Below are 24,770 nucleotides of genomic sequence, written 5' to 3'. Positions count from 1 at the left end.
CCAGAATGTTTCCAACACCTGGTCCCAGAGCACACAAACCCCGATGCAGAACCACCAACACAAGAAGAAATCCATCACCACATCAAGAAAATCAAGAATGGAGAAAATCACACAGATCACCCAAGAAATCTGGCAAAGTGGAAAACTCCCAATCGACTGGAAATGTGCACTCATCCACCCACTCCACAAAAATGGAAACAAATCCGACGTAAATAACTACAGAGGAATCTCCCTCCTCCCCGTCCCTTACAAAATACTCTCTGCCTGCCTCCTACAATGCGCACAAGAACAGCTCGAGCCTCTAATTGGCGAATACCAGACAGGGTTTAGACAACACAGATCATGCACCAAACAAATTTTGAACCTGAAATCGACATTAAAATTTCGAGCCACACGAAATCTCCCAACCATCTGCACATTCGTCAACTTCAAAAAAAGCCTACGACTCCATTGGTCGACAATCCCTCATTAATAACCTCAAAGAAAGCAATCTTGACCCGAAGACACGATGATTCATCCAACAAACACTAACCGAAACAACTTCCAAAGTTAAGTTCAGTGGATAAATCTCCCACCAACCTTTCCTCATCAAAACCGGTGCCTGACAGGGTGACAGACTTTCCCCACGACTCTTCAACATTGTTCTCGATAAGGTCATCAAAGAATGGAAAAAGGAACTGGAAAAACAAAACAGCTGGAGACCCATCATGCTAGATGGGGAGGGGGGCATCAATGTCACATGTTTAGCCATTGCTGACAATCTCCTGATCCTCTCAGAGGATGAACAAACAGCAATTTGTCAAATCGACGTATTCAAAGAATGTGCCGAAAAAGTTGGGCTCCTAATCTGTTTCACAAAAACTGAATTTATGGCCACAAAATATGTAAAAACAGAAAATTTAACCACAGAATACAGCATAATAAACAGAGTCAATCACTTTAAATACTTGGATGAAGTCATCGAACCCACAGTAACAGAAAGATTAGCCCAAAAAGCACGCGAACACAAAGTGTGCAAAGCATACGGGAAAATTGCAAACATCTACAACAAAAGGTGCATGAATATCAAAACAAAAATTCAACACTATGTGACTGACTGTCATCAAACATGAAACACTGTATGCAAGCGAGACCCTAAACCTCAATTACAAAGGGGATCTTGACAACATCAAAAAAGTAGAAAGGAAAATCATTTGCAAAATCCTGGGTCCAAAGGTCGCAGATGAAAGATATCAGCTACATTCAAATACAAACAACAGAAAAATACTCCAACATTGAAACAGACTTCCGCAAACGACGACTGAAGTTCAATGAGCACATCATGAGACCGGATGACAACAGGTTAGCAAAGAAACTTCTAATGTACTCACGGAAACTAAGGACGATGAAAGTATGGATCAAACAAGTTCAATCTGATCTCAAAAATGCCAACATCACGTCCGCAGACATCGCAGATCGAAAAATCTTCAGACAGAAGATCTACTGCTGGGAAGTTGCACCAGAAGAAAAACCCAAGAGATCTACGAGAAAATGGAATGTCGATCTCAACACAGCCAGAGGATGAAACAATTCCGGAAGGACAAGAAAAATAGCAACCACAGATCATAGTTTGCTTTGTGTGATCCTCTATGAGTCTAAAAAGTTTAAATAAAATGAATAATAAAACAAAAAGCTTACAAATAATCAGGATGTAACCACATTTACAAATTAATTTGCGATGTGACTGTAAAATAACTCATTTCACATCATCACAATTTATCATGCAAATGATCCATGGAACATGAAACTAACTCACTCATTCCTATAAGGAATGCAGCAAGAAAAGACTTGTGATATTGCTATAAAGATTGGTGTTGAAAATTTTGTTCCATTGAGCAGCTGTTTGGATTGTTTCAAAAGAATATCTCAATCTGTCATTTCGAAGTGTAGGTGGAAAATGTGTGACCAATTGAAAGAACATTACACTGCCACACCGATATAGGGCTACGAGACCAGAAACCACATTCGACGCTGATGAAATTTGTCTTTTACAATTTAATCGTAAGGGAGAAATATGCCACAGAGACTAAAAAATGTAAAGAAATATGATGCTACTGCATGTAAATACTGACTGGAAAAAAAAGGCCCCATTAACAATAGGAAAGTTTAAAGTTCTCAAGTGTTTCACGAAACATAATAATTCTACTGTGTGTTTATGAGTACAACAACACTGCCTGGAAACATTTTAGAGCTTTACAAGATTTTTCAGATGTTTAAACGCCAAGATGGATGGCACAACTGGAAAACTGTACTCATTAACTGACCTATGTCCTGCACATCCCAAGCAAACATAATTTCCGAGGAATCTAACTGCTGCGTTCCATCCTCTGAACAGCACAATTCAACTGTAGCATCTCGACCTCAGCACAATACACTCAGCCAAATGAAGAGTAGCAACTGAGCAAAGTCGATTTCATTCCTTGAGAGGAAGGAAATGACGAGGCTTGACATCATACAGGCTATGCATGTGTTTATTGTCGTCTGGAATCCTGTAACCCAAGAGACTGTTAAATTATATCTCACAGGCTGGCTGCAGTACACCAGTTGCTGCTGAAGATGACATTGTTACAAAAGAAGAATGGAGCAGAATCACTCATATTTCTGAAAATGCTGTGTTTCAGGACTCGAGTCATTGTGACGATGACTTCCTGACATTCACACCCGAGACTGACAGAAGTGAAATGTGTCGAACTCTTGTGATATAAAGTAACACTGAGGTAGGAGCTGTTGAAACAATACTGCTGAAGCAGAAGAAAAAGAGGAGATCGCAGTACCAAGATTTGTTCTTGCTGTGCAAGGAACTGATACCATCAGCAATTTCTTTTTCTCTTTTAATGTACTGTATTTTCCAGACTATATTTTTCTTCAGAAAATTACCTCCAAATTGCAGGGCAGGCTTTAAAATTCCCGCCAGTCTTAAAAATGGCCATATATTCAATGCCACAGCAAACCTATTTCTATCTGGCAACATCGAATTCACCTGGCAGCAGCAATGCACCGATGTGACGAACGTGAGTCGCGGGGATTCACTAGCTTGCTAACAATGTCTCTCTCCTGCCTTGCGATCACAAACCTAAAACACTGCCTAGCCTATGATGCGTCGTTGCAGTCTACGGTGCCAGTGAATTGTAATCGAACGTGATTTGTGTTATCAGTACCAGTACAATATTTTTGTTATTAGCTAGTTTTGTAATGAAATAAAATAAAAGGTATTCATATGATGTGGACCATAAATTGAAAGAAATAGCATATGTAGAAGAACAGAGAAACAGACCAGCTGAGCAGCATTTTGGCCCTCCACCAGCAGAAAAGACAATTTTTGACTGGTGGGGTAGCAGGGAGAGAAAGAAAGAAAAAGAGAGAGAGAGAGAGAGAGAGAGAGAGAGAGAGTGCACAAAATGAGCAACACAGGACTGACTGCAAAATGGCCAAAGCTAGATGGTGACGTATCGAAATGGATTCAAAGACATCGTAAAAAATGGCATTGGAATTGATGCAAAAATGATTGAAATACACACTCGCAAGCTACTGCTACAGTAGAACTTAGCAGATTTTGAGGGTGGAGTTAGGTTGGTGCTACAGGTTTATGAAACGTCATGGACTTAGCGTGCAAACCAAAACCAAAATGTCTCCAAAAGTGCCACAAGAGTCTGAATAACATTATACTTCCATTGCTTTATTATTGAACATCTTAAGAAAACCAGTTTGAAACTAAGCCAAATAGCGAATACGGGCAAAATGCCTCGGACATTTGATGTGCCCAGTAACAGAACTGTAGCCATGAAAGGTGCTAAAACTGGAACTATAAAAACAAGCGGACATGAAAAAATGCACTATACTCTTGTCCTTTCATGCTGAGTTGAGGGTACTAAAGTTAATCCAATGATCATTTGTAAGTACAAAACAATGCCAAAACCCTCTGAAATACCGCCAGATGCTGTTCACATACATGACAATGGTCGGATGGACGGGGCTAATAAGAAATTATGCATTATCAGAGCGTGGGAGAGAAGGAAAGGTGATTTATTGAAGAAGAGTTCTCCTCTTGTGCTAGATTAGATTAGTAGTCATTCGAAAAATTCTGTGAAAGAGAAACTGAGACAGGGAAATACAGAGCTTGCTGTTATTCTGGGAGACTTATTTCACAATTGCAACCTTTTGATGTCTCAATAAACAAACCATTTAAAATGTATATGTGAGGAGGATGAAACAAATGGATATGAGATGAAAGCCAATGTCAGTTCATGCTGAAGGGAGCTTTAAAATGACTTACAATCAAATAAGTATGTCAGTGGATGAAACAGCTGCGATCTACAGTGAGAGAAGACATTATTGTTAAATTTTTCAAGAAGTGTGACATAAGTAACAAACTCAATGGCAGTGAAACCATCGTATATATGAAGAGGACAATGACAACGAGGAGGAAGAAGAAGAAGAAAGTTCAGGTGACTTTTCCTAGCATTTTATTGGTCAGTTCAGTTTGATAAACTACGTATTTTTTTGGTCTGGCTTTGCAATCTAATAATTGTAAAAGAAAAAAAATGTGTTGTGTCTTATAGTCCCTAAAACTCGGTAGATTAATCATTCCAACTTATACTAACCAACTGAAGGGACAACTTTTCTACTACAACATGCTGGAAGGGCAAAAGAAAGAAGACTTAGGGTATTACTGTTATTATTATTATTATTATTATTATTATTACTACTACTACTACTACTACTATTATCATTATTAAATTAAGAATGTTTTCTATAAAATGTGTAATAATTATACATCTATTACAATTAAATTTGTAGCACAAGGTACTGACAATTTTGTAATTGACCAGCACTTATATCACATAAATGTGCTTGAATTATGCTTCCGGGTCACTCCTTCTGTGCACTGTGGCAAAATCCCCTTTTACAGAAAAGGCCTATATGGAAATAATATTTGGGTCTCTGGAGATTTGTTAAAATTGGGTTTTACTGTAACTTGAGTCAGGGCAGGTTTGCTCTTCTGGCTAAACACTAACTCTGTTTTCCGGTACGAAAAGTTTGCAAGACAGATACAAACTATGGGATGATATAACTGATATCTAACAACAGCAAATTGCAGATAAGGTATCATGACAACCAGTAAGAAACTAAGCAAATCCTCTTGTCACAATTGTTGTGAACTTTAAAAGTAGTGACTGCATGGAACACACCTCATTCCACCGACTCAAAGATTTATAAGTCTGTAAATAGCTCCACTCCCGTCGGTCACTCGAGGAAAACTTTTGAGATACATTTTGTCAGAAAACACAATTTTTTTACCTGTTGTTGTTGTGGACTTCAGTCCTGAGACTGGTTTGATGCAGCTCCCCATGCTACTCTATCCTGTGCAAGCTTCTTCATCTCCCAGTACCTACTGCAGCCTACATCCTTCAGAATCTGCTTAGTGTATTCATCTCTTGGTCTCCCTCTATGATTTTTACCCTCCACGCTGCCCTCCAATATTAAATTGGTGATCCCTTCATGTCTCAGAACATGTCCTCCCAACCGATCCCTTCTTCTAGTCAAGTTGTGCCACAAGCTCCACTTCTCCCCAATTCTATTCAATACCTCCTCATTAGTTATGTGATCTACCCATCTAATCTTCAACGTCCTTCTGTAGCACCACATTTCAAAAGCTTCTATTCTCTTCTTGTCTAAACTATTTATCGTAAATGTTTCACTTCCAGACATGGCTGCACTCCATACAAATACTTTCAGATACGACTTCCTGATACTTAAATCAATAGTCGATGTTAACAAATTTCTCTTTTTCAGAAACACTTTCCTTGTCATCGCAAGTCTACATTTTATATCCTCTCTACTTCGACCATCATCAGTTATTTTGCTCCCCAAATAGCAAAATTCCTTTACTACTTTAAGTCTCTCATTTCCTAATCTAATTCCCAACTTAATTCGACTACTTTCCATTATCCTCGTTTTGCTTTTGTTAATGTTCATCTTATACCCTCCTTTCAAGACACTGTCCATTCCGTTCAGCTGCTCTTCCAGGTCCTTTGCTGTCTCTGATAGAATTACAATGTCATCAGCGAACCTCAAAGTTTTTATTTCTCCCCATGGATTTTAATACCTACTCCGAACTTTTCTTTTGTTTCCTTTATTGCTTGCTCAATATACAGATTGAATAGCATCGGGGAGAGGTTACAACCCTGTCTCACTCCCTTCCCAACCACTGCTATCCTTTCATGTCCCTCGACTCTTATAACTGCCATCTGGTTTCTGTACAAATTGTAAATAGCCTTTCGCTCCCTGTATTTTACCCCTGACACCTTCAGAATTTGACGGAGAGTATTCTAGTCAACATTGCCAAAAGCTTTCTCTAAGTCTACAAATGCTAGAACCATAGGTTTGCCTTTCCTTAATCTTTTTTCTAAGATAGGTCGTAGTGTCAGACTGCCTCACGTGTTCCAACATTTCTACGGAATCCAAACTGATCTTCCCCGAGGTCGGCTTCTACCAGTTTTCCCATTCATCTGTAAAGAATTCATGTTAGTATTTTGTAGCTGTGACTTATTAAACTGATAGTTCGGTAATTTTCACATCTGTCAACACCTGCTTTCTTTGGGATTGGAATTATTATATTCTTCTTGAAGTCTGAGGGAATTTCCCTGTCTCATACATCTAGCTTACCAGATGGTTGAGTTTTGTCAGGACTGGCTCTCCCAAGGCCATCAGTAGTTCTAATGGAATGTTGTCTACTCCTGGGGCCTTGTTTCGACTTAGGTCTTTCAGTGCTCTGTCGAACTCTTCACGCAGTATCATATCTCCCATTTCATCTTCATCTACATCCTCTTCCATTTCAATAATATTGTCCTCAAACATCATCCCTGTACAGACCCTCTATATACTCCTTCCACTTTTCTGCTTTCCTTCTTTGCTTAGAACTGGGTTTCCATCTGAGCTCTTGATATTCATGCAAGTGGTTCTCTTTTCTCCAAAGGTCTCTTTAATTTTCCTGTAGGCAGTATGCATCTTACTCCTCGTGAGATAAGCCTCTACATCCTTACATTTGTCCTCTAGCCATCCCTGCTAAGCCATTTTGCACTTCCTGTCGATCTCATTTTTGAGACATTTGTATTCCTTTTTGCCTGCTTCACGTACTGCATTTTTGCATTTTCTCCTTTCATCAATTAAATTGAGTATCTCTTCTGTTACCCAAGGATTTCTATTAGCCCTCGTATTTGTACCTACTTGAACCTCTGCTACCCTCACTATTTCGTCTCTCAAAGCTACCCATTCTTCTTCTACTGTATTTCTTTCCCCCATTCCTCTCAATTGTTGTCTTATGCTCTCCCTGAAACTCTGTACAACCTCTGGTTCTTTCAGTTTATCCAGGTTCCATCTCATTAAATTCCCAACTTTTTGCAGTTTCTTCAGTTTTAATCTACAGTTCATAACCAACTGATTGTGGCCAGAATCCACATCTGCCCCCGGAAATGTGTTACAATTTAAAACCTGGTTCCTAAATCTCTGTCTTGCCATTATATAATCTATCTGAAACCTTCTGGTATCTCCAGGGTTCTTCCATGTATACAACCTTCTTATATGATTCTTGAACCAAGTGTTAGCTATGATTAAGTTATGCTCTGTGCAAAATTCAACCAGACGGCTTCCTCTTTCATTTCTTTCCCCCAATCCATATTCACCTACTATGTTTCCTTCTCCCCCTTTTCCTACTCTCGAATTCCAGTCACCCATGACTATTAAATTTTCGTCTCCCTTCACTACCTGAATAATGTCTTTTATCTCATCATACATTTCATCGATTTCTTCATCATCTGCAGAGCTAGTTGGCATATAAACTTGTACTACTGTTGTAGGCGTGGGCTTCGTGTCTATCGTGGTCACAATAATGTGTTCACTATGCTGTTTGTAGTAGCTTACCCGCACTCCTATTTTTTTATTCAGTATTAAACCTACTCCTGCATTACCCCTATTTGATTTTGTATTTTAACCCTGTATTCACCTGACCAAAAGTCTTGTTGCTCCTGCCACCGAACTTCACTAATTCCCACTATATCTAACTTTAACCTATCCATTTCCCTTTTTAAATTTTCTAACCTACCTGCCCGATTAAGGGATCTGACATTCCACGCTCCGATCCATAGAACACCAGTTTTGTTTTTTCTGATAATGACGTCCTCTTGAGAAGTCCCTGCCCGGAGATCCGAATGGGGGACTATTTTACCTCCGGAATATTTTACCCAAGAGGACGCCATCATCATTTAATCATACAGTAAAGCTGCATGCCCTCGGGAAAAATTATGGCTGTAGTTTCCCCTTGCTTTCAGCCGTTCGCAGTACCAGCACAGCAAGGCCGTTTTGGTTAGTGTTACAAGGTCAGATCAGTCAATCATCCAGACTGTTGCCCCTGCAACTACTGAAAAGTCTGCTGCCCCTCTTTAGGAACCACACGTTTGTCTGGCTAGCGTAATGTACGAAAAATAACGAAACAAGTGACAGCGGAAGCACCCAAGAAAGAAGCCAACAAGTAGTTTGTTGAAAAGTGGTAACGAAAGCCTTAACAATTTTGTAAGATACAGGATGATATAGCAAAATTTCTAGTTGGTGTGATGAATGGTAGCTAGCTCTAAATGTAGACAAATTTAATTTAATATAGATGAGTAGGAAACACAATGCCCACAATGTTCGAATACAGCATTAGTAGGTGGCTGCTCAACACAGTTATGACGATTAATATTGCAAAGTGATATGAAATGGAACAAGCATGTAAGAATTGTAGTGAGGAAAGCAAAATTGCCAACTTTTGTGTACTGTGAGAATTTTAGGATATTGTCACGCATCTGTAAAGAAGACAGCATACAGAACACTAGTGTGAACCATTCTCAATTACTGCTAGAGTGTTCAGAGTCCTCATTATGTCGACTTAAAGGAAGACATCGAAGCAATTCAGATGGCAAGTTGCTAGATTTGTTACCGATCGTTTTCAGTTAAGACCCAAGTATTATGGAGATGCTTTACGAACTCAAATAGGAATCACTGGAGGGGAAGTAACATTCTTTTTGAGGAATGCTACTGAGAAAATTTAGATACTTGGCATCTGAAGCTAACTGTAGAATTATTCTGCTGCCACCAATGTGCAACAAACAATGTGCAACAATAACAGACATTAGGGATTGTACAGAGGCACACAGAGAGTTATTGTTTGCTAAGGGTATTTCCAATGGAACAGGTAGGGAAATGACTAATAGTGGTACAGGGTACTCTATGCCACAAACTGTACGGTGGCTTGCAGAGTTACGTGTGTAGATGTAGTGGAACAAGGGGAAGTCAAAAAGTAGAGGGACTTACATTTTCTTGCCACAGGGCTCGGTAACACTGCTCTAATCCAGGGCTGAAGTATTGTTGTCTTCAACAACTCTACACAATGTGTTACTCTTATTCCTGTGTTAGTCACCGTATTGTAGCAGAATGTGAAACACGGCAGCTTCACTGTTGGTCTACACCGAGTAGGAAATGAGCGCAACGATTCGCGTTTTGTTTGCGGAAGGTGTTAAACCTACAGAAATTGTTTGTCCAATGCAAGCAGCTGCTTATCACAAAGCAAGATTGTCAAATAGATAAAGTAATTCAAGCAGGGAAGACCTTAATGTGATGAGGAAAGCTCGGGTAGACTATTGACATCAACCACTGAGGATAATTTGGAAGTTTTTGAGGGTACGGTGATGTAAAACAGGCGAATCACAGTGAATGAAATCACCAATACTTTACATATCAGTCACGGTTCAGCGTATTCTATCTAACACGACGGGCTAAATTTTTGGATAATGTGTGCAAGATGGGTAACGAAAGAATTGTCAGTGCCGTATAAGGTGCAAAGGATGGACATCTCTCGTGCACACGTGGCCCATTATCATCACGAGGGAGATGGATTTCTACAGCAAACTGTTACTTAGATGAAATGTGTGTGCATCATCACGAACCAGAAAGCAAGGCTGCGAGCACGGTTTGGAAACACCAATTGTTGGCAGAAGCTAAGAAATCTGAATGTCAACTGTCAGCTGTAAGACTATTCTGGTAACACTATTCTGTGACTTGGAAGGTGTGGTAGCCATTCATTTCACCCCAAGAGGTGAAACTGTGAACAGTGAGAACTATTGTGATGTGTTGCGAGTTGAACTGAAACCTGCAATCAGATTCAAATGTCGTGGAAAACTGTAAAAAGGTGTCATTCTGCAGCAAGATAAAGCTTGGCCACATTATGCCAAATGGGCAGCAAAAACAATGGAATTCGAACTACTGGAACACCCGCCATAAAGTCCAGACCTGGCTCCCAGCACTGAAGGAAACGGTCAAAGATTTGCAACCAATGCACAAGTCACTGACGCAGTGCAGGTGCAATCAAAAAACCTTTTTTCCAACAGAATCGAAAAACTCGTGAAATGTTGGACAATGTGCACTGAAGTGCAGGTAGGTTACGTAGAAAAATAATGTATGGTACGGTTTTCTATCATTAGAATAAATGTTACTTTTCTCAAAAGTCCCTTTACTTTTTGATTTCCCCTCTCAGATATACGCAAACAATCCCATGAAAGTCTATTTAGAGCATTTCAAGAACAAGCATTAAGTGAGGAATCTACGAATACACAACAACCCCTTATGTACTGCTTCAATGAGAATCATGAAGACATCATCTGAACTGTGAAGACATCATCAGATTAATCATAGGGGGCATTTTGGCAAGTAGCTGGTATGAAATTTTCACTGAACTCTCATAACTGACTTACATTTACCAAAATGTAATGCATGCATGGCTTTCAACATGCTTTGAAACTTTTTAGCTCCATAAGTCTAATCCGCAACTATGCAGACACAAGTGAAACAGTATTTTTTTTTTTTTTTAAACTGCTGCCTTTGCCACTGTGCCACATAGATTGTTTAATTGCAGGAAGAAATAATTCGATGAACAGTTTTTGTCTGCTTTTCTTCCTAAAACAAGATATCCAAAAAAAGGAGCAATTATCTGCTGGTGACATGGCCTTCTGGGAACCCAAAGGAATGGCACAGTTCATAAAGTGGCTGAGGTGACATGTTTAGGGGAAACAGATTGATAGTTGTTCCAATCTGCCTAACAACAGAGTGTACTTATTGCTTACCAGTTTTCTAGTTGGCACTGTCACACATTTTGCTAAAAGTGTAAATTATATTCCATCAGAACGACAGCGCTCAGCTTACAAGAACCATAATAAAGGGTACGACTCAACATGTAGTGTAGTACTTAGTTCAACATGTATTTCATCTGATAATAATTATAGAGATGTGCCACACTAATTCACCCATTGGTTACTTTCTGTGTGTGTGTGTGTGTGTGTGTGTGTGTGTGTGTGTGGAAGGGACTTCAGTTGATAGTTTACCCTAAAAATATCAAATAGTTGGACACGACTCACACAAACCAATTAAAACTACAGAGTAAACAAAGAGCAGGTGCACTTACAGTCTCTTGAAATGTTTCATGCTGAGTTGATGAGAAAATTGACGACATTCCCATTTTGTGGTGTGCGAGCTGAGCTCCTGGTGCTTTACTGTGGGAACTATTTGACCCAGCACTACTTGTGGATGCAGACTCTGAAACCTCTCCACTCCCATTCTGTGTCAAACAGTCAAAATAATTAAAACAATGAGGATTATTCTGGTCAGCAAAACATAACAAATAAAAAATTTGACAACTACATAGTGAAAGTGAATGTAAAGAAGACGGTCACATTACTACTGACAAAATTAATATATTAACACTTTGCCATCCGCACATCTTGTACAAATTTATTCGCTCGGCACCGGCAGCGCTAATTCGGATTACTTGGCTTGTCGCCGGCCGCTTGTCACCTTTCCATTGATGATGAGCTTCAAACACATTGCCTTTAATTTTTCTGAAAGTCCTCTATTTTGTCGTACCGTTCCACAAACCTGAATTTTCGTTTCAAGAAACATCTCCGCAAGTTCTACACTGTTATAATAACTGTCCATGTAGAGGTGATGCCACTTTCCATAAGAAGGTGTCAATAGTTCCATCACTGTTTTCACTAAAGGTTGTACAGTGCTGGGAATATCTTGCATGACGAAATGTATCCTGTATTCAAAAAAACGTAATCAGAATAATGAGCAAAGCTAAGCCCAAGGAACACTGCCGCCCCCTCTTTATCAAGCACATGATATTAACTGTTGTGAATCTATACCACATGATATTAACTGTTGTGAATCTATACATCTACACAGCACTGCTTTATGTCAAAAGCAAATTAAATGAGTTTGAGACCAGAGAGAACATACATCCCCACAACACCAGGGGCAAACTGGACTTCAACATACTAAGACACAGACTCACAAAGACTGCAAACTCACACAAAATAATGAGTTTAATACTCTTCAATAAACTTCCAGGATCTGCTCGGTCACTGACCAGTAATATTTTCAAATGTTAGGTTTATCACTGGTTACTCAAACACCCATTTTATAAGATAACAAAATATTCCTAAAAGAAAAGGAATTAAATTGTAAAAACTTTACTGTAAAGTTATTGTTAATTGTATATTTAATGTTCAGACCTATTCCGCTGTAAGTGGTCAATGGTGAATAAATTGAAAACTGAATACTCGAATTACACAGCATCCAAATAAGTATGCCATATTTTGTAATTTTCGACAGATTGTAAACTTTAAAATTTAACTGTCCACACCACGGTATCATTTCTTCATCAATTGATATGTATTGACTTAGATTAAACATTTCTTTAAACTTTTTGGAAAAATAATCAATTACGAATTGCACTTTGTAAAGCCAGTCGGCATTATCCGGTTTATTGTTGTTGTTGTTGGAAAAATGTAAAAATAATAATATCTGTCTAAATCGGCTGCGGAACATCATTTTGCAAAATATTGGTGTGTCTATCAACGGATACGTTGACCATTAATCATTGACCCTTGCTTTTTTTACAATTCCCATAAGAATAGTGAGCCCAAACCATTTTCTAAGTTCAGGTCCCGTACAATCAACTAATTTTGCATTTTTTTTTATCCAGTTTCCTTCTATTGCAATTTTGACTGTTATACCTGTTGGTTTCATTGTTAATATATTCAAATAGATCGTTCCCAATATATAATTCTACAATGTCCATGACGCTCTGTGTATCTTTGGGAAATATGTGTGGTCTGGGAGATCTTTCAAATTTATTGTTGGTCCTCAGTAAATCATAGTCTGCCTTCTTCATCTGATTCCTCCACATCAGTTGGTAACCGTAGCATTCGCCAAATTCTTCTTGGACAAAGGTCACTATCTTCTGACGATTCTGCTTCACTTTCATTTTTTTGATATTGTCACGTAGAGGAATGTGTAAGTAGATGAATGACGAACACTAACTTCACTTAAAGAAGGTTTATTCAGCACTTGCACATTCAAGAATGCAGAGCGAATTGCCTCCGGCCAGAACACATACAGTATACATACAGCTACGGAACATTCCAGTACAATCATTCTTCCCATTTGTGGATACTTCTAGAATGTACTCGAACCGAATATAGAAATTAAAATTTTTCAGTTCACGTGAGTTTTGAACTCACAACCCTCGATGCAACAGTCTAATATCGTAACCAGTACGCTACGGCGAGTGCGCTACTCAGTTTCTTCTGCGACACTGCTCACTTCTTAACCCTGCTGTTCTGTTCGGGTCTATATGACCCGAAACGAATATGAACGTTATTTTACATTATGTAAATACCAATATATATTTATGAAACTTTGTGACTTTGTCTGAAAATGGATGAGCAGCATGTGTTTTAAAAGGTTTTAAAAAAGTTTAAGAAGTTTGGGCTTCAACTGTAATAGTTGCATATGTAATGTTCGGGTCATAATGACCCGACACAAATATGTTTAGTGTAACTCGTATTTATTTCTAAAATCTGGAAATGGCGAAAATTATTTTTGTTGTGTTGTGTGGGAATAGTGACTGCATCATTCCAACTTACTCTCAACAATCACCTAAAGCTCCATGCGTTCACAACAATGGGCTTGTTTGTTGCTTTCCCCAGGAAATAATAATTGGCAGTTCTCAATAATTGGAATGCTTTGTTTCTGCCCAGTTTGACTTGTGACACCATGGCGATGAGACCATTGAATGATCGTGAGTTGGAAGAAATAGTAAATGCCTCACCAGATGAAGGATCACTTTCTGAGTTTGAAGATCACATCAGCAATGCATCTGAAAGCGAGTGTTCCGATGACAGTTACGACAGTCCACAGCCCATACAAAATAGTGTAGAGACTTTTCTTTCTAAAAATGGGAATATAGAATGGCAGTTGCATCCACCAGCACAACATGGTCGCCTACCAGCTTCGAACATCATCAAGAGTACCCCAGGAGTTACCAGGTATGCAGTCAGCAGAATATCTGATGTAAAATGTTCATTTGAAGCAGTATTTCACACAGCGCTTCAAAATGAAATAATAGAGATGACAAATATTGAAGGGCAGCGAGTTTATGGTGAACAGTGGACAGATATTGATGGTTCTGTTTTCCATGCATACTTAGGACTCTTACTCCTAGCGGGTGTATATCGATCTCATGGGGAGTCTACAAAAAGTTTGTGGGATAAAGATACTGGGCGAAACATATTTCGAGCAACCATGTCTCATGAAACATTCTGTAAGATATCACGTGTCCTGCGATTTGACAAGAAATCTACTAGAGAGGAAAGACGACGTACTGACAAACTTGCCGCAATTCGTAGTATTTGGGAGAAGTGGGTAGAGGTCCTTCCTCAACTGTATAATCCAGGAGAAAATGTTACTGTTGACGAGCAGTTAGTAGCATTTAGAGGTCGCTGTCCATTCAAGCAGTATATCCCAAGTAAACCGGCAAAATATGGGATCAAAATATGGACCATGTGTGACAGCAAAACTTCATACGTACTGAAAGCCCAAATTTATACAGGAAAGGTGAGTGGAGCGGCACCAGAAAGAAATCAGGGAATGAGGGTGGTATCTGATCTCACTTCTGAGTTACGTGGTCAGAATATCACGTGTGACAACTTTTTTACGTCGTACAATTTGGGGCAGCTGCTTCTGAAAAGGAAATTGACTATGTTGGGAACTATACGGAAAAATAAGCCGGAGCTTCCACACAAAATGACCAACAAGGAGGTACACAGCTCTTCATTTTACTTCACAAATGACACTACTGTGGTTAATTATATTCCTAAGAGACACAAGAATGTTGTACTTATGAGCACTCTCCACCATGATGCGGAAATCAGTGACAGGGCTGATAAGAAGCCAAAAATGATTTTGGACTATAATTCAACCAAAGGTGCTGTAGACACGCTTGATCAGTTATTAGGTACATATACATGCAAACGAAAAAGTAATAGGTGGCCAATGATAGTTTTCTACAATATTCTTGATGTTTCTGCTTATAATGCATACGTTTTGTGGATTTCGGTTGACCCTAATTGGAATGCAAGCAAATTGACTAGAAGGAGAATATTCTTGGAGGAACTTGGAAAGTCACTGATAAAAGAACATATTGCATCAAGAACGCATTTCCCAAGAACAGAAGATTCTTTGAGAATGGTCACAAGCATCCAAAACCCGAATGATGTGGGTGGTGTGTCAGAATCGGTAACAACAAGAAAATCTACAAAACGTGCACGCTGTAAGTTCTGTCCATCAAGTAATGACAATAAAACAAACATGGTGTGTGGAAAATGTAGTAAACATATTTGCAAGAAACATGTAACCTACTTGTGTCCACAGTGCAAGCAGTAAGAAAAGAACTGTAGTATTTTATAAGATGATTGTATTGAAAATTCTGTTGTTTCAAATTTATGTGAATACTTGTGCCTAAACTACAATCAGTAAGAAGAGAGGATTCTAAAGTTGTAGTGCTTTCTATGTTGGAATGTAATAAAAAAACTGTAGTGTGTTCTGTACTGTAGTGTGCTCTAAGATGAATATCTGTAATGACAACTGTCTGTTGTTAGAAAATGTCAATACTTACGTCTAAACTGTCAACAATAAGAATAGAAGTATGGAAAAACTGTAGTGCTTTCTAAGTTGAATGCCTGTAATGGAAACTGTCTGTTGTTTCAAATTTATGTGCATATTTAAATGAAAAATATCCCTCAATAAAGTTGTATGCATTGTTATTATTATTATTATTACCATTATTATTATTATTATTATTATTATTATTATTACTAACAAGGTACTGGAATAGAACAACAATGTCGATAGCTAAAACTGTACCAAAATTTATGTTTCTAAAGCATTTTGATATGTCGGGTCATATTGACCCGAACAGTATATATGTCAAGTAAAAGTGAACAGAACAGCAGGGTTAAGAGAACAGCGTCTCGGTGTTCCGTCCTCCTAGTCCTGCATACTCCGACTCCCTACGACTGATGTTCGCCCTGGCGGTTATCTTCTTAGAACTTCCCTTGCCGCTACGTTCTTCGTTACCTTTCCGCTTGTCGCCTGTCGCTGGAGCTTCGAATTTACCCTGGGTTGCAAGATCCCTATAGTGCTTCATTCGAAGGAAGTGGACCGAATCTCTGATCTTTCGTCGAATTGTGTCAGGATCGAAATCTTCAACTTCGTAAGTAACATCAGATAGGTCTTACAACCTTATAAGGTCCAAAGTAGAGCCTGAGGAGCTTCCCAGAGAGACCAACCTTCCGAACAAGAATGAAGGTGCAGACGAGGTCACCAGGCTGGTAGACAACAAGGCAGTGGCTCACGTCATACCTTCGGTGATTGTTTTGTTGAGCCTGCAGCGTGCGGAGCCGAGCTTACTGCCGAGCTTCCTCACCTCTGGTTAACACCTGGCCGATGTAGTTGTCGTCCACGTCATCAGCATGTAACAGAGACACAGTGTCCGTAGTCGTCATCGCCTCACGCCCGGGCACTGGAAAAAATGGTGTAAATCCTCTGGTGTCTCGTTTGGTGGTATTGTAGGCAAACATTATGACAGGTAGCACCTCATCCCAGTTTCTCTGCTCAACACTGACAAACACTGATAGCATGTCGGCCAAAGTCTTATTAAAGTGATCAGTAAGCCCATTTGTTTTGCGGATGGTAGGCAGTCGTCATGTGATGCGTAATGTTGCACCGACTGTTTACCGGTATCTCTGTCACGAGATACAACTGAAAAACTTTCCCTCGATCCATTTTTAATACAATGTCTTCCACGATGTATTTCGCTACCTCGGATGTTTCGGATGTTTTCACTGCTTTTGTAATTGTATACCGTGTCAGATAATCAGTGCAAACAATAATCCATATATTGCCGCTAGCAGACATTGGAAAAACATCCGAGGAGATCAATCCCAAGGAAAAGCGTTTCGGCTGCTGGAATTTGTATGAGTTGGCCAGGTGGTTTATGAGGAACTGCCTTTCTCCTCTGACACTCTCGACAGTGCGACACGTAGTGACGGACACTCCTAAATAAACCTGGCCAGAAAAATCTCTTGCGGATCCTGTCATCCTAAATGTCCGGCCTCAGGTGTGTCATGGAATTTCTGTAGAACATCTAAGTGCATGTGTTTAGGAATCACTGGTTGCCGCCTCTTTCCAAACGGATCAAAGTTTTTTTTGCATAGTAATACATTAACTACCTTAAACAGTCCTTTCACATCTTCTGACCGATTTAAGGCAAGCATAATTTGAGTTATCTTGGCGTCCTCCTCCTGCTCAGCAGAGAGATCCTGGAGTGCAATGAGACAGTCACTATCTTCATCAAAGTCTTGATGGTCTTGCACAGGGTTTCTTGAGAGACAGTCGACATCTTGGTGTTTTCTTCCACTTTTGTACAGAATGGCAACGTCATACGCTTGAAAATGAAGTGCCCTCCTGCCGAGTCGTCCTGTTGGAATCTTGTTGTTGTTGTTGTTGTTGTTGTTGTTGTTGTTGTGGTCTTCAGTGCTGAGACTGGTTCGATGCAGCTCTCCATACTACTCTATCCTGTGCAAGCTGCTTCATCTCCCAGTACCTACTGCAACCCACATCCTTCTGAGTCTGCTTAGTGTATTCATCTCTTGGTCTCCCTCTACGATTTTTACCCTCCACGCTGCCCTCCAATACTAAAGTGGTGATCCCTTGATGCCTCAGAACATGTCCTACCAACCGATCCCTTCTTCTTGTCAAGTTGTGCCACAAACTTCTCTTTTCTCCAATCCTATTCAATACCTCCTCATTACTTACATGATCTACCCATCTAATCTTCAACATTCTTCTGCAGCACCACATTTCAAAAGCTTCTTTTCTCTTCTTGTCCAAACTACTTATCGTCCATGTTTCCTTACAAATCTCTCTTCTTCAGAAACGCTTTCCTTGCCATTGTCAGTCTACATTTGATATCCTCTCTACTTCGATCATCATCAGTTATTTTCCCCACCAAATAGCAAAACTCATTTACTACTTTAAGTGTCTCATTTCCTAATCTAATTCCCTCAGCATCACCCGACTTAATTCGATCATCGTTTTGCTCTTGTTGATGTTCATCTTATATCCTCCTTTCAAGACACTGTCCATTCCGTTCAGCTGCTCTTCCAGGTCCTTCGCTGTCTCTGGCAGAATTACAATGTCATCGGCGAACCTCAAAGTTTTTATTTCTTCTCCATGGATTTTTATACCTACTACAAACTTTTCTTTTGTTTCCTTCACTGCTTGCTCAATATACAGATTGAATAACATCGGGGAGAGGCTACAACCGTGTCTCACTCCCTTCCCAACCACTGCTTCTCTTTCATGTCTTATAATTGCCATCTGGTTTCTGTACAAATTGTAAATAGCCTTTTACTCCCTGTATTTTACCCCTGCCACCTTCAGAATTTGAAAGAGAGTATTCCAGTCAACATTGTCAAAAGCTTCCACTAAGTCTACAAATGCTAGAAACGTAGGTTTGCCTTTCCTTAATCTTTCTTGTAAGATAAGTCGTAGGGTCAGTATTGCCTCACGTGTTCCAATATTTCTACGGAATCCAAACTGATCTTCCCCGAAGTCGGCTTCTACAAGTTTTTCCATTCGGCTCTAAAGAATTCGCATTAGTATTTTGCATCCGTGACTTGTTTTGATTGTTCGGTAACCTGCTTTCTTTGGGATTGGAATTATTGCATTCTTCTTGAAGTCTGAGCGTATTTCGCCTGTCTCATACATCATGCTCATCACATGGTAGAGTTTTGTCAGGACTGGCTCACCCAAGGCTGTCAGTAGTTCCAATGGAATGTTGTCTACTCCCGGGGCCTTGTTTCGACTCAGGTCTTTCAGTGCTCTGTCAAACTCTTCACGCAGTATCATATCTCCCACTTCATCTTCATCTACATCCTCTTCCATTTCCATAATATTGTCCTCAAGTACATCGCCCTTGTATAGACCCTCTATGTACTCCTTCCACTTTTCTGCTTTCCCTTCTTAGCTTAGAACTGGGTTTCCAGCTGAGCTCTTGATATTCACACGAGTGGTTCTCTTCTCTCCAAAGGTCTCTTTAATTTTCCTGTAGGCAGTATCTATCTTACCCCTCACGAGATAAGCCTCTACATCCTTACATTTGTCCTCTAGCTATCCCTGCTTAGCCATTTTGAACTTCCTGTCGATCTCATTTTTGAGACGTTTGTATTCCTTTTTGCCTGCTTCATTTACTGCATTTCCTTAAGACCTGTCAACGAACAATGTGAATGATGGTCTGTTATAACTGTGAATGGCCCTCAGTCTTTTTATGTGTTCATCGAATGTCTCTGAGAAGACTATAATGTCATCTAAATAACAAAGACACATCATCCACTTCAGGTGCCTTAGAAGATAATCCATCATTCGTTCAAAAGTTGCTGGTGCATTATACAAACCGAACGGCATTACCTTAAACTCATACAGGCCCTCCGGGCTCATGAATGCAGTTTTCTCACTATCAGCCTCATCTACTTCGATTTGCCAATGTCACAAGTACATGTCCATGGCTGAGAAATACTTAGCCCCCTTCAGACAACGTAGTGTATCGCCAATTCGTGGAAGATGGTAAACGTCCTTTTTAATTATCTTATTAAGCTTCTTGTAATCAACACAAAAAACACAAACTGCCACCCTTTTTGCTGACGAGAATCACTGGTGATGACCATGGGCTTTGTGAAGGCTGAATGATGCCATTCTTCATCATTTTCTCTACCTCATCGTGAATTATTCAACGTTCCGTTGCTGACATACGGTATACTCTCTGGCTTATTGGTAGTTGGTCTCCAGTGCTAATCCCGTGCTTCAGTGTAGATTTGTCTAATTTGCTCTTCACCTGTGGATTGAAGCATTCAGAGAACTCTTGAAGAATGGCAAGTAGCTTCTTCTGTTGCACCTTAGTGAGACCTGGTGATAGCCAAGCTAGAAGATCTTGTAAATCTTCAGGCTTTCCCGGCGATCTAATGACATCTTGGGTTGTCGGGTGTTCTGCCGGATATCAGCGTCGTACTTGCACGATATTTCGGTCACGTAGTTCGTGACCTTCATGTCACCTGTCTCAGGTCCCATCTGATGAAGGTCACGAGCTACATGACTGAAATATCGTCCAAGTACAACGCTGATATCCGGCAGAACACCCGACAACCCAAGATGTCGTTAGAAGATCTTGTCTCTTAGTGTTGTAGTTGTGGTATTCAGTCCTGAGACTGGTTTGATGCAGCTCTCCATGCTACTCTATCCTGTGCAAGCTTCTTCATGTCCCAGTACTTACTGCAATCTACGTCCTTCTGAATCTGCTTAGTGTATTCATCTCTTGGTCTCCCTCTACGATTTTTACCCTCCACGCTGCCCTCCAATACTAAAGTGGTGATCCCTTGATGCCTCAGAACATGTCCTACCAACCGATCCCTTCTTCTTGTTAAGTTGTGCCACAAACTTCTCTTCTCTCCAATCCTATTCAATACCTCCTCATTAGTTATATGATCTACCCATCTAATCTTCAGCATTCTTCTGTAGCACCACATTTCAAAAGCTTCTTTTCTCTTCTTGTCCAAACTAGTTATCGTCCATGTTTCCTTCCATACATGGCTACAATCCTTAAAAATACTTTCAGAAACAACTTCCTGACACTTAAATCTATACTCGATGTTAACAAATCTCTCTTCTTCAGAAACGCTTTCCTTGCCATTGTCAGTCTACATTTGATATCCTCTCTACTTCGACCATCATCAGTTATTTTCCCCACCAAATAGCAAAACTCATTTACTACTTTAAGCGTCTCATTTCCTAATCTAATTCCCTCAGCATCACTCGACTTAATTCGACTACATTCCATGATCATCGTTTTGCTTTTGTTGATGTTCATCTTATATCCTCCTTTCAAGACACTGTCCATTCCGTTCAGCTGCTCTTCCAGGTCCTTCGCTGTCTCTGACAGAATTACAATGCCATCGGCGAACCTCAAAAAGTTTTTATTTCTTCTCCATGGAATTTAATACCTACTCCGAACTTTTCTTTTGTTTCCTTTACTGCTTGCTCAATATACAGATTGAACAACATCGGGGAGAGGTTACAACCCTGTCTCACTCCCTTCCCAACCACTGCTTCCCTTTCATGCCCCTCGACTCTTATAACTGTCATCTGGTTTCTGTACAAATTGTAAATAGCCTTTCGCTCCCTGTATTTTACCCCTGTCACCTTTAGAATTTGAAAGAGAGTATTCCAGTCAACATTGTCAAAAGCTTTTTCTAAGTCTACAAATGCTAGAAACGTCGGTTTGCCTTTCCTTAATCTTTCTTCTAAGGTAAGTTGTAAGGTCATTATTGCCTCATGTGTTCCAACATTTCTATGGAATCCAAACTGAGCTTCCCCAAGGTTGGCTTCTACTAGTTTTTCCATTCGTCTGTAAAGAACTCATGTTAGTATTTTGCAGCTATGGCTTATTAAACTGATAGTTCGGTAATTTTCACATCTGTCAAAACCTGCTTTCTTTGGGATTGGAATTATTATATTCTTCTTGAAGTCTGAGGGTATTTCGCCTGTCTCATACATCTTGCTCACCAGATGGTATAGTTTTGTCAGGACTGGCTCTCCCAAGGCCGTCAGTAGTTCTAATGGAATGTTGTCTACTCCTGGGGGCCTTGTTTCGACTCAGGTCTTTCAGTGTTTTGTCAAACTCTTCACGAAGACGAAATGGGAGATACAATACTACATCTACATTCTCTTCCATTTCCAGAATATTGTCCTCAAATACGTCGCCCTTGCATAGACCCTCTATATACTCCTTCCATCTTTCTGCTTTTCCTTCTTTGCTTAGAACTGGGTTTCCATCTGAGCTCTTGATATTCATACAAGTGGCTCTCTTTTCTCCACGGGTCTCTTTAATTTTCCTGTAGGCAGTATCTATCTTAGCCCTAGTGAGATAAGCCTCCACATCCTTACATTTGTCCTCTACCCATCCCTGATTAGCCATTTTGCACTTCCTGTCGATCTCATTTTTGAGACGTTTGTATTCCTTTTTGGCTGCTTCACTTACTGCATTTTTGCATTTTCTCCTTTCATCAATTAAATTCAATATTTCTTCTGTTACCCAAGGATTTCTACTAGCCCTCGTCTTTTTTCCTACTTGACCCTCTACTGCCTTCACTACTGCATCCCTCAAAGCTACCCATTCTTCTCTTCTATTGTATGTCTTTCCCCCATTCCTCTCAATTGTTGTCTTATGCTCTCCCTGAAACTCTGTACAACCTCTGGTTCTTTCAGTTTATCCAGGTTCCATCTCGTTAAACTCCCACCTTTTTGCAGTTTCTTCAGTTTTAATCTACAGTTCATAACCAATAGATTGTGGTCAGAGTCCACATCTGCCCCTAGAAATGTTTTACAATTTAAAACCTGGTTCCTAAATCTCTGTCTTACCATTATATAATCTATCTGATACCTTTCAGTATCTCCTGGATTCTTCCATGTGTACAACCTTCTTTTATGATTCTTGAACCAAGTGTTAGCTTCCCCCAATCCATATTCACCTACTATGTTTCCTTCTCTCCCTTTTCCTACTCTTGAATTCCAGTCACCCATGACTATTAAATTTTCGTCTCCCTTCACTACCTGAATTATGTCTTTTATCTCATCACACATTTCATCAATTTCTTCATCATCTGCAGAGCTAGTTGGCATATAAACTTGTACTATTGTAGAAGGTGTGGGCTTCGTGTCTATCTTGGCCACAATAATGCGTTCACTATGCTGTTTGTAGTAGCTTACCCGCACTCCTATTTTTTTAATTCATTATTAAACCTACTCCTGCATTACCCCTATTTGACTTTGTATTTTAACCCTGTATTCACCTGACCAAAAGTCTTGTTCCTCCTGCCACCGAACTTCACTAATTCCCACTATATCTAACTTTAACCTATCCATTTCCCTTTTTAAATTTTCTAACCTACCTGCCCGATTAAGGGATCTGACATTCCACGCTCCGATCCGCAGAATGCCAGTTTTCTTTCTCCTGATAACGATGTCCTCTTGAGTAGTCCCCACCCGGAGATCTGAATGGGGGACTATTTTACCTCCGGAATATTTTACCCGAGAGGACGCCATCATCATTTAACCATACAGTAAAGCTGCATGCCCTCGGGAAAAATTACGGCTCTAGTTTCCCCTTGCTTTCAGCCGCTCGCAGTACCAGCACAGCACGGCCTTTTTGGTCAGTGTTACAAGGCCAGATCAGTCAATTATCCAGACTGTTGCCCCTGCAACTACTGAAAGGGCTGCTGCCCCTCTTCAGGAACCAAACGTTTGTCTGGCCTCTCAATAGATACCCCTCCGCCCTCCGTTATGGTTGCACCTACGGTACAGCCATTTGTATCGCTGAGACACGCAAGCCTCCCCACCAATGGCAAGGTCCATGGTTCATGGGGGGAGGGGGCAGTGGTGTCTTAGTGGTAGCGCTAATTTTGCCACAGACTCGGCATGGGAGGTTTCTATGATGCTCAGCTGTTCTGCAATTAACTACTCAGCATTTGCTACTCACATGCGTCTTGGAATGATCTGTGGTTTTCAGCGACAGTTAACTATCCACAATTCACTGACATCGTTCTTAAATGAGACGATGGTATGCTTCTCTTACATTCCTCTACAAGATCCATGGGTTGATACATGGCATGACACATAACAGCTACCTTTCTAGTGCTGACTGCAGGAATGATTACTTCATCCAGCACAAAGTTGCCACACACACTTGGATGAGCATCTTCCTGTCCAAGGTATCATCTCGTCTAGCATAATCTTCGAGCAACCACAGTCTATAATTGCTTGAGAACCTTTCAAAAGGTCCAATCAGAGAGTGACATCATGACTACACTCTTGTATGATGATGAATTCTAAAGGTTGTGTATGGCCACTTATACCCACACGAATGACAAATCTTCCTGTAGATTTTATATATTTCCCGTTAAGCACCTTCAGCAGAGATGTTTTGCTGCCGACGAATACAGTTTTCTGAAACTGGCAACGGTACTTCTCCGAAATGACTAATATGATGCTCCAGAGTCCACTAGACCTTGGGCTGGTCGGCCATCCATGAGGATATCAACGTAGTTTCCGATCATTTTTGTAGTGATCGACGGCGGCCTCACCTTCAAGGAAGGTCACACCATTTAGATTTCCAGATTGCGGCAGTTAGGTGATCGGCTGGAGTTTCTAAATGGCAATGGAGAGCTTGATCGGTGTGTGTCCTCTCCAGT

At 40.2% G+C, this 24,770-nt stretch overlaps 1 protein-coding gene across 1 annotated transcript in view; it reads right to left on the bottom strand.

The window, feature by feature from the left end:
* LOC126161309 (putative E3 ubiquitin-protein ligase UNKL) overlaps positions 1-24,770 on the bottom strand; it is a 282,513-nt gene that overhangs the window by 128,516 nt on the left and 129,227 nt on the right. Inside the window, exon 8 of the mRNA XM_049917062.1 lies at positions 11,531-11,683. Coding sequence (XP_049773019.1) covers positions 11,531-11,683 — 153 coding nt within the window. The remainder of the gene's footprint in view (positions 1-11,530; positions 11,684-24,770) is intronic.

The sequence above is a fragment of the Schistocerca cancellata genome, chromosome 2, assembly GCF_023864275.1.
Source record: "Schistocerca cancellata isolate TAMUIC-IGC-003103 chromosome 2, iqSchCanc2.1, whole genome shotgun sequence".
NCBI classification, from domain to species: Eukaryota; Metazoa; Arthropoda; class Insecta; order Orthoptera; family Acrididae; genus Schistocerca; species Schistocerca cancellata.
Note: the sequence above shows the minus strand (reverse complement) of the source record. Positions and strands in the feature narration are given on the sequence as shown.